At 46.5% G+C, this 10878-nt stretch overlaps 1 protein-coding gene across 1 annotated transcript in view; it reads left to right on the top strand.

Moving 5' to 3' along the window:
• Window positions 1-702: 702 nt before the first annotated feature.
• LOC124605995 (fibronectin type 3 and ankyrin repeat domains protein 1) overlaps window positions 703-10878 on the top strand; it is a 104158-nt gene continuing 93982 nt past the window's right edge. The window contains exon 1 of the mRNA XM_047137958.1: window positions 703-817. Coding sequence (XP_046993914.1) covers window positions 703-817 — 115 coding nt within the window. The remainder of the gene's footprint in view (window positions 818-10878) is intronic.

The following is a 10878-nucleotide window of genomic DNA, read 5'->3' as shown; positions in this document are numbered from 1 at the left end:
TAACACCGTCGTTCCTCTCAAAAACACAGCCAGAGTGGGACCTCTCACCAGGCGACCGGTATACTCGCCGACGACGTTTATCCAGGGTAATCTAGCACTGCGGTTCATTGCTGATCGCCGGCCGGTGTGGCCGAGCGGTTCTAGGCGCTTCAGTCTGCAACCGCGGTCGCAGGTTCGAATCCTGCCTCGGGCATGGATGTGTGTGATGTCCTTAGGTTACTTAGGTTTAAGTAGTTCTAAGTTCTAGGGGACTGATGACCTCAGATGTTAAGTCCCACAGTGCTTAGAGCCATTTGAACCATCATTGCTGAACACAGCATGACTACATTCATCAGCAGTCAATGCTTCCAGTCAGGACACGAACCCAAGCGCAGCTGTCTGTGTTGTGGGGTTAACGGCAGCATATGCATGGGACGGTAACTACCTAGTCTGGATGCATAATATTGAGGTTAGGTGCCCCACAACTGTTGAAACTGGTCCTTGATATCCTTGGTACTGCCAATGGCATGGAGTTGACGTCCGAACTAATCCCATGTACATCCTGTCTGACCAGTAGCGCAGGATGACACAGGATATTGAATGTTGCACTGGGTGTATTGCTTGTTCTCGGATGACAAGTCCAGATGTGATACGTTTACGAAGTGCTTGGTGCACAGGGCGGCGATCTTCCCACGTGATGCTCAGACGTGGCAGACCAGAATCATGACGACGAGTACGTCGCAGATGGCTCAGGGACGGAGGCAGCATGGCCTCTCACCTGCTGACGACTCGGCGTGCCACAAAGAAAGAAACTGGGCCAGGGAGGAAGAAGGCCGGGGTATTTCCCGCGTGACATATATTTAACACGAAATGTAACGGTGTAAATATGACAAACTGCCTATTGGCTTCTGTCTCGGGTTCTTCGGCCGACGTTCATCTGGTGAGTTTACTGACGCTTCGCCAGTACGAGTGGCTGGCATTGTCAAAGCTTCACCTTCCACTGCCGGTGGTGAACTGGAGCCGAGCTGGCGGCCGCGGACTATATGTACCTGGCACGCCAACGTCCGAGGGCTTCTCCGCGGTCATTTCCGGTGCGGTTCTCCTCTTGCTACTTGCGACGGTCGTTCACTGCAGTACGGGAAGCGAGGATCTGTTTACCTTAAGGCTTTCCTCTTTTCTTGTTGAAGCTGTTCTCGTGTTTTTGTATTTTTACAGCTTCTCTGAACAAGCGGGTGTGATAGTACTGCTCTACAGCCAGAACGTCCGTGACGGCGAATTTTATTACGTGGTCCGTCTCACTCAGTGCGTGCTCTGCCACGGCCAATTTCTCCGCCTGCTCCAACCTGCAATGTCGCTTATGTTCTTTGATCCTGGTGTTGATTGATCGTCCAGTCATTCCGACATAAACTTTTCCACATGTGCATGGTATGCGGTATATTGCTGACATTGCAAGTGAGCCCCTTTTTCTCCTTTGCCGATCTAAGACACTCTTTGATCTTCCTTGCCGGTTTGAAATTCGTCTTTACGCCGTGTTTGCGCAATATATGGTCGATTCCGTTCGTCACTATGGGAATGTATGGCAGAAAGGCCGTACCCGACATTTCTTTTTCTGATTTCTTACTTTGCCAAGTGTTTGGCTCTGTTACACTTCTAATATAATTTGTGGAGTACCCATTGCTCCTCAGAACAATTTCCAGGTGTTGCATTTCGCGTCTGAGGTGCTGCGGCTCATATATTCGTCCTCGCGTTACGAGCGTATTAATCATGCCTCTTTTCTGGCTCGGTTGGTGGTTTGATAGTTTGTGCAGGTAACGAACGGTCCGTGTGTGTCGGTTTTCTATACACGCTGTGTCCCAGGTTTTCGCCATCCCTTGTGATCAGCACATCTAGAAATGACAGTTTTTTGTCCTTTTCTACTTCCATGGTAAAGTTTATGTTGGCACGGAGGCTGTTCAGGTGTCGTAAGAAGTCACCGAACTGTTCTTCACCATGGCTCCACACAACGAAAGTATCATCGCCGTATTATGTGTCTCGGGATAAGAAAAGTGCTGCAGTTCCACACACTGCCTTGTATCTCATAAACTGTTTAATCACTATTCCACACACTGCAGTCGATTTCCTGCCAATCAGACAATATTTCCACTATCAACCAAGGGAAACTGTAGGATATCGATTTTATTAATTAGTCAATCAGTTTGATAGAGTGGGAGGTGGGCTATTCAAACAGCTCATGAATATCGAAAGTGGTACAGTAGGCTGTTTCTCATGGTACACGCACATATGCAGACATACGGAGCACAGAGCAAACGCACTGCAATTGTAGTATATGTAGTTGGAAGTGACTGGATGCCTTCGAGTACAGTGGTATGCTATACCGTCAGACCAGAAAAATAGTGCTTTTGCGCTATGTATTGACAAACGTACTTCATTTACAAGGAATTTTAGAATACATGGCGAGAAGTGTCGTTATGGGCGCATGGCCAGAAGTGACATAAAATCGATAAAATTACGACACTTGACGGAAAATACGTATAAATCGAGGGAAAATATGCCGAAACGCAGGGAAATTGAGAAGCAATGAGGGAGTACTTGAAGGGGACGAGTATGTGGCGGAAAGAGGAAAACAACAAAAAGTTGACATGGAAGCATCAGGATCATTTTTCGTCGACAGCGATAAGACGGCTGTAATAGTATGTCTAACGTGGATGACAACCAAATATAAAGTGATAAATTTGTCGGTTCACAAGCCCAAGTGTGATTCCACAGTTATTGGCAATCACCTTCTAGATTTTCATCGTGTCCTCAGCTAAGGAGAGTTGTGTTACCATCCCATCTGGGGGAGTGCAATATGCAATTACAGAAAAGGTCACGTGTTTGATCCTGTGCAGAAGTGTTGTGTGTGTTGTTTTTGGGGGAGGAGACCAGACAGCGAGGCCATCGGTTTCATCGGATTAGGGAAGGACGGGGAAGGAATTCGGCCATGCCCTTTCAAAGGAACCATCCCAGCATTTTCATGGAGCGATTTAGGGAAATCACGGAAAACCTAAATCAGGATAGCCGGACGCGGGATTGAACCGTCGTCCTTCCGAATGCGAGTCCAGTGTGCTAACCACTGCACCACCTCGCTTGGTGTGCAGAAGTGTTTAGGTGTTTTAAACCCTAACAAACAGTATTTACAATGTGCTCCTATGTACTCTCTACCAATCACAAACATGTGGTTTCAGCTAAAAAAAAAAATACCTTACAGAACAGTTGCTGCATTTTTTAACAACATTCTACTGTATATCTGTTGAGGTAATAGTGGTACATGCAAATTGACTGCCGTCTTTGTTGCTTTCCTGGAAAACAGAACCATCTGCCTCTAAACTGACTTGCAACTGTATTAAAGGATGACAATAATTGGATGAAGCGATCGGTTGAAATTGGGCAGTAACGAGGTGTGTGAAATCCCTGAGGCTAGCAGGACAGAGCGGACGCGATTATATTTGTGGAAAGGGGCCAAAATAAGTTACTATCAGTTACACTCAACATATAAACTTTATTTGTTAAAAAATACAATCACACAAGCAAGAATCAAAAACTCTCAAGGTTTTAACGAAAGACCTCCTTTGATTTAATTTAGATCAGCTGAAGGCCACATCGAAAATGCAAGGCACAAGATCTAAGCAAGGAATTGAGGTGCAGGAGTTCTTCTGGAGGTTTCACTTCTTCAAAAAAAATTTTTTTTAGCTTCAATATAAATAGGCTGAAAGCCTTAGCTTCAACTTTTTCCATAGAACTCGGCTCAAGGCCACACATTAATGAAGAACAGCTTAGGGCCGAGCCAAAGATATTCAATGTTTAATCTTAATAGGGTGAAAACTCGGCTGAAGGCCGCATATCAACTAAACAATTTAACAGCTTAAGGCCTAGGAGGAAGAGCTTTCAATTTGAAAAGGCTGAAGGCCTTATCTTAAAATATTTCGTGTAAAACACGCCTGAAGGCCTCATACTAAAAAATAACAATCTAATGACTTAAGAACAAGACAAAGATTTTTAATTTTTAATTTAAGGGAGATTAAAACTCGGCTGAAGGCTACACGGAGTACTTAAGACTAAAAAGGAAATCACTATGTAAAACACAAGGAGCAGCGCTCAGAAGGTTCCAAGGGTCGGCCTGGGAAGGTAACACTAACGCACGTTTAGGTGAGACAGGCAGGCAGACCGACAATCTCTTAATCGGAAGGCAACCCAACCGAAAGGCAGCCAACAAACCAACCAACAAGATCACTTCTTCTCCACCCGACCAGCAAAACGACAACAAGATGTGAATAGCACAATGTTCTGGATACTGGTGCCTAATCCAACCAAGTCAGAATAAATGCCCAAAACTACCAACAACACCTCAGCTCTCAAAGTACACGCCGTGCTGGACAGCATCAACACAACGAGGAAAATACACTGCCAAAAACTACACCAACGACCAGGGCAGGTCACCGGAACGTCAACGGCCTCAAGGCAAAAGATACTGCTGGTACACTTCATTAATGAAGGAATGAGTTAAGTTAAACACCGCACAGGAAGACGGCTGCAATTCTGGCCGACTTCAATGCACACACATTGTTGCTCACGGGAATCTCCCAGAAAGTGACAGCCAGGATCAAACGCAGAGATGTGATAGCAGTTGAAGCTTGCTAGTAGGTTAAGTGAGCAGTCAACTATAGTGTCCAGGATCGGTGGGCGACGAACTTCGTAACCCTAGCAAGAAGCGCCTCACAACTCCAACTGCCCATGCACGCCGCCAGCGCCTCCGGCCTGACAACGTGCCACGGAGATCTCCTCGCTGCTCTCCCCCAACCGACCGACTGCCCAACACCAGCTGCTGCTCTCATCTGTTGCTTTCCCCTCTTTGGGGAAGTGTGAGGGGGAGTCTGTAGCCTTTCGGCTTTTACTCCCCTGTGAACTTGTGTGTGTGATCTTTCTATAGTTTTTGGTGTCTGTGATTTGTGATGATTGTTGTGTGTGTGTCTGGTACTTGCCTGAGGTAGGCGAGAAGTTTGGTGTTATATGGGAAGGAACAGGATGATGGATTGGGTATTGGGATTTTCTCTTCGACTTAGTCGTCGAAGATCGTCATAGGGCGCTTGTGCTTATCGCGGGACATGTCATACCGACCTAGGGAGTGGATGAGCGCGTTTCCGGATCTGGAAGAACCCTCATAGAAGGCCCTTGCCAGATCCTGGAACCGCTCTCTCAGGAGTGGGATTTCGGCTGCGGCGTGCAAGTTGTCTGTAGGGAATCCAAGAGGTAAGTGCAGTGCCCTTCTGACGGCGCTGTTCTGCAGCCTCTGGAGTTTGTCCAGGTGCTGCTTTGCCGCGTATCCCCAGACAGGGCACGCATACTCCATTACTGGCCGGATCAGGGCCTGGTATACATTTACTGCTACTGGGCAGGGTAGGGAGCTGGTTGTGTTCAGGATGGGATATAGGATGGACATTCTGGCGCAGGCCTTCCTGTGGACCTCGTCTATGTGGGGTTTCCACGTAAGACGAGAGTCCAAGGTTACGCCAAGGTACTTGGCGGTTCTGCGCCAGGGGAGTTGGGTTCCATTTAAGTGAAGGTGGAGGGGGGGACGTTGAGGAGGATCGCGCCTTCCGAGCCTGCGGGTAATCAGCATTGCCTGCGTCTTCTCAGAGTTGATGGTGACGCGCCAGCCACGGGCCCAAGTTTCTGTGTCATCTAAAACCTTTTGTAGCCTACGGATGACCAGGTCCTTGTTCGCGTTTCTCGTGTAGAAGGCTGTATCGTCAGCGTACTGTGCGGTGTGCACCAGGGGGGCCGTTGGAGTGTCCGCAGTGTACAAACTGTACAATACGGGCCCCAGGACCGATCCCTGTGGCACCCCAGCACGAATACGCCTCTTGGTAGAGGTAGCAGTTTCTACTTTGACGGAGAAAGTCCTATTCGTGAGATAGCTCTTGATCAGCTGAACTATGCTCCCGGGAAACCCTTGTGTGTACAACTTGTAGCGTAGCCCTCTATGCCATACTGAATCAAAGGCTTTGGCTACGTCCAGTAGCACTATCCCGCAGTAGCCTCTGTGGTTGAAGCCCTCTGTGGCTGCTTCAACCATTCTCATGACCTGTTGTGGGGCAGAGTGGTTCTGTCGGAAGCCAAATTGGAAATCCGGCAGAATTTGCTCTCTGGTAATATGTTCTTGTATGGGTCTTAGCAGGAGGCGCTCATAGATCTTGCTGAGAGTTGGCAAGAGGCTAATCGGTCTGTAGTGCTGCGGGAATAGAGGGTCTTTCTCTGGTTTGTGTATCGCGACCACTTCCGCATGTTTCCAGCAAGCTGGGAAAACACGGGATCGAGTAATCCCAACACCAGGAAACGGTCAAAAGATCAAATACACGTCGGCGATGGGATGACCGACCGAACGACCAACCAACGGTCGTTGCCGCTCCAGTCTCCTTCCGTTGGACAGTACATGTGTGTCCCCAGCGGTCGGCGAGTACTGGCTGTCCGCACCTCACTGGTGCTCCGTGCTTGATGCTCCTTCGTCCCCGACTGCTGCTCCGTGCCCGACTGCACTGCTGGTCCGTCTCCAACTGACTTTTGGACACAGAACGAGCCAGAAATATTATCGGTTTCTCGAGAGATGGTACAACAGTGCACTTATCGAGAAGCGCTGCTGCTGTCACTCACGGGCAAGTAAGTTAGTGACGCCAGTAAAGGGAATAAGAAAACGAGGTGGCAGTACCGTAAGAGAAGAAAACAAACAATAAATGGAATGACTGAGTGTGATTTAATGGTAGACTGATGATGCACACTAGAGAGGGAGATGTTGCTACAAGTCATTTATCGCGCATTTAAGCATTTTTCTGTTGTCCTCTCGGGGTGTATCAGTGTTCGACTCATATACAACTGCATATTCTGTGCGTGACTTAGAGCACTATCTACTTGCGATCATTAACAGCAAACCTCTCTATACAGCAGTCAGTAGAAGACTTCCAACACATATGTGATGAAAAATGTCCATCGATGGAAAAACTGTTTCAGCAACCTCCTCTAGACGAAAGAAGATTTATGCAACGTTCTCCATTCCCCTACTGCATCTGCGACTTAAATCAAGTCTTCAGTTTCATAACTACGGTGATTTTAAGTTAGTGGCAGATGTTTGTGAGATACCTGCAAATTCTATGTATACATTTGTTTGAGAGATGTCTTGTTTATCGAGTTAGAACAGCATGGTGTGTAATTTCACATGTGAAACACCGCTGCTATGCGTTTGCTGTTTCCTTATAATAGGCATTCTTTGTTGCTGACGATCATTTTATAGGACTGATGCAAGCATAGTATAATTCGTGAACTGTGGCTGGATGTGAAGAATGGACAATATACACCTCCTGAAAGCTGTAGTGTGCATTTATCACAAATACTATGTTTTTCTTTGGTGTAGAAGGAAGTAGTTTTTTCATCTTAAAGCTTGTCACTGTAGTAAGTGTGATAGAAGACTTGCAGATGAATGTATGTCAGATGCTGGACGAACATGTCCTGCATTAGAATATTATGAGCATTGCATTCGCTTGACTGATGTTATGGAAACCACATGGCTTAAACATTATAGTGCGTTTAAATGCAGAACCATGTGGCTTTAGGAGTGCATGTGTTTATGTTCTACGATCGTTTCTCTCTTTCCAATACCTTGTTGGTACTGACCACAGACATTAAGAACATACTTTAGAATTGATAGCACAGTGATTTACATAAAATGCTTTAAACTCCGTCCATCTGGAGCTCCATTATGCATAAACCACATGTTTCTTCTTAACTGTCTGTTACATCATCACAACACACTCATATCTACTATATACCGATAACGGTGTCAACCTTCTCGACATGCGCGCATCTGGAGAGATCTCGTGCAATTGGATGGGTGCCGTGAGCAAGATTTGTGCAGAACAGTCCTTGCTGAACAGAAGTTACGGACTCGGCTCGCTCTGTTCCTTCACGAGGCGTGGAATGTAGCGGGTATAGTAATCTCCTTCTTCTGGTCAGTGACAAATTAATCGACGGCAGTGTTGTAGGGAGGTTTCATCAAAGACAATGTGGGGAGAGCTTTCTATCTCCAACTTTATCATACGAATGTGAGAATGCGTTGTGGCTCCCAGCCACACAGGGAGAGATGGGCAGTCATAATCGTAAATTACGTACTACGGCTGAAGTGCTAGAAATGTGTAGATAGCCTAACTCCATCGCTATTAGGAAAAGTGATACTGACAGTGAATCCTAACCACACTTGTATACGTTTGACTAGCGAAACCTGCGAGCGTTAACAGTTAGGCAAACGTAAAATACGTGGTAAATTAGTGTTACACTACAATATCTGAGTAAATCTGTGTTATAATACAACTTCTGAGCCCTTCTTACATACGGTTCAGTTAGCAGAAAGCTAAAACTCACCTCGCCGTCTGCGTAAATTCCTTAGCTTGTTGTGGGCTTGTACTGTAAGCCCATCGGTTGCTTTAAAGTAGAGTTCGTATTTGTGCTTTACATTCTGAACTCTTATTGTTAGCTAAAGGTTTTGTTTTGTACCTACATCTGTCAGTGTACAATATTCAGTATTTACATTTATTAGTCTCACTTGAACTCGATACATTGAAGGTGGCAGTTTTTATAGTTTTATTAGGTCATTTTTGCGTGTACGTAAACGTTTGTTTACATTATAAATACGAGGGATAATCATTAGGTGTAGTTTACCGTAGCGTACTGTTTAATTCTTTAATAATATAGCCCCTAGCAGTTTTGCTGTAGGTCACTGTTTTTTTTTCTTTAGTATCCACTGCATAGCTCCTAGCAGGAAAATAAGCACCAGATCTATCTTCTACCATACATTTTTATTGTTCTTCATTGTTGAGTGTCCTTTCTGCCAACTAGAGTGTAGCTGTTAACCTTGTGTGGCAGCAGGTTTCCTTAAGTTTCTTATAGCAAGTATTAGCTAGATGGATAGGGTCTGTGTCTGTTGTGTGCGGATGCAGGAGGAGTTGGCCACAGTCCAAACGCAGATGGAAGCTTTGTTGACGACAGTCAGCAGGCTCCAGAGTGCCACCTTGAGGTGGGTGGGGATGGGGTGCCTGGGGCAGCCTCTGCTGTACTAAATGTGCAGGGGGGGGGGGGGGGGGATGTCACAGCTCTCTGAGCTGATCTCAGATGAGACTGAGCCGGCTGGCCCACTCTCACCTCAGTGTGGGTGGCGGACTGTGTCGAGCTCTCGAGCCTCAAGGCGAAGGCAAGGCTGCATGGGGGACGCAGGCTCCTGCCAAATCCCATGCACTTTGCTAATAGATTCAGTGTGCTATCTGATGCTGGGGAGGGGGGGGGGGGGGGGAGGCTGAGCCATGAGCCATATCAGAATGCACCTTCTGCCAGGATAGTGGCCGCTCCTTCAGCAAGGTGTGGACAGGCACGTGGGGATAGGGGTTTGTTAGTTACTGGGAGCTCCAGTATTAGATGGGTCATGGAGACCCTCAGGAACACAGCTGCTAGGACGGGGAACGAGTCCAATGTTCACTCGGTGTGCTTACTGGGGGGCCTTGTCTGGGTTGTGGAAGAGGCTCTTCCAGTGGCTATCGAGCGTGTGGGGTGCAGCCAGCTGCATATTGTTGCACATGTCGGGGCACCAACGATGCCAGTCGTCGGGGTTCCGAGGAAATCCTTGGGTCCTTTCGACGGCTGGCCAAATTGGCGAAGGCGGCCTCCATCTCTCGAGGAGTGGAAGCCAAGCTGACGATCTGCTGCATCGTACCCAGGGTAGACCGGGGTCCTCTGGTTTGGAGTCGAGTGGAGAATCTAAACCAGAGGCTATGTCAACTCTGTGACGAAAATGGTTGTAGATTCCTCGACCTACGCTATGGGGTGGAAGGTTGTAGGACTATACACAGGAAGCAGCTACATGACTAGCACAGTACTTGTGGCGTGCACATGAGGGTGTTTTAGATTAGGTTCCTCTCCATGGGAAACAAACCGTTGGCCCGAAAATTACCAGTTCATGACACTGATGTGGGTGTGCCAACTGTAAAAACTGTTAGTTCGCCTAAACAGGTCATTCCAAAGGATTTAAATATGCTAAATCTTGTGTTGGTAAATTGTCAAAGTGTCTGTAGCAAGATCCCCGAGTTACTCTCCGAAATAAACAGTAGTAATGCGAATATTGTATTAGGTACCGAAAGCTGGTTGAAACCAGACATAAACAGCAGTGAAATTTTGAACTTGGATTGGACAATGTTTAGGAAGGATAGGACTGATGCTATGTGAGTTGGTGCGTTCATTGCAATTAAAAGCTGTTCAAACGCAGTTGAGATCGATACTGGGTCGGACTGTGAAATAGTCTGTATAAAGCTGTCAATCAGACAAGGAGTGACCATTGTATTAAGATGTTTTTATAGACCACCAGCATCTGCAACAAACGTCGCAGAACGTTTCAGGGAAAGTCTTGAGTAAGTAGGAAATAAATATCCAAATTATCCATTAGTTATAGGTGGAGGCTTTATCTGGCGTCCATTGACTGGTAAAATTACACGTTTATCACAGGAAGCAGAAGAAAAGACGCGTGTGAAGTTGGTGATCTTTTTGAGGAAGTTAGTCTAGAAGAAGGTATTAGCGACCATAATGTCGTTGTGGCTTCTATGTCAGTGGAAGCTGCAAAAAAACCAAAGAAACAGCGTAGAGTTTTCTTGTTTGGGAAAGCAAATGAAAGTGTCATTAAAGAATATCTTCATGGTCAGCTCCATGTATTCACCGGGGGACACAAAGATAGTGAGCATCTTTGGTGAGAATTTAAAGGTGTTGTCCACCACGTGTTAAAGAAATATGTGCCTAGCAAAAATATAGGGGAGGGAAATGATCCACCTTGGTTCA

Source organism: Schistocerca americana, chromosome 3 (assembly GCF_021461395.2).
Source record: "Schistocerca americana isolate TAMUIC-IGC-003095 chromosome 3, iqSchAmer2.1, whole genome shotgun sequence".
NCBI classification, from domain to species: Eukaryota; Metazoa; Arthropoda; class Insecta; order Orthoptera; family Acrididae; genus Schistocerca; species Schistocerca americana.
This window is presented reverse-complemented; position numbering and strand designations above follow the sequence as displayed.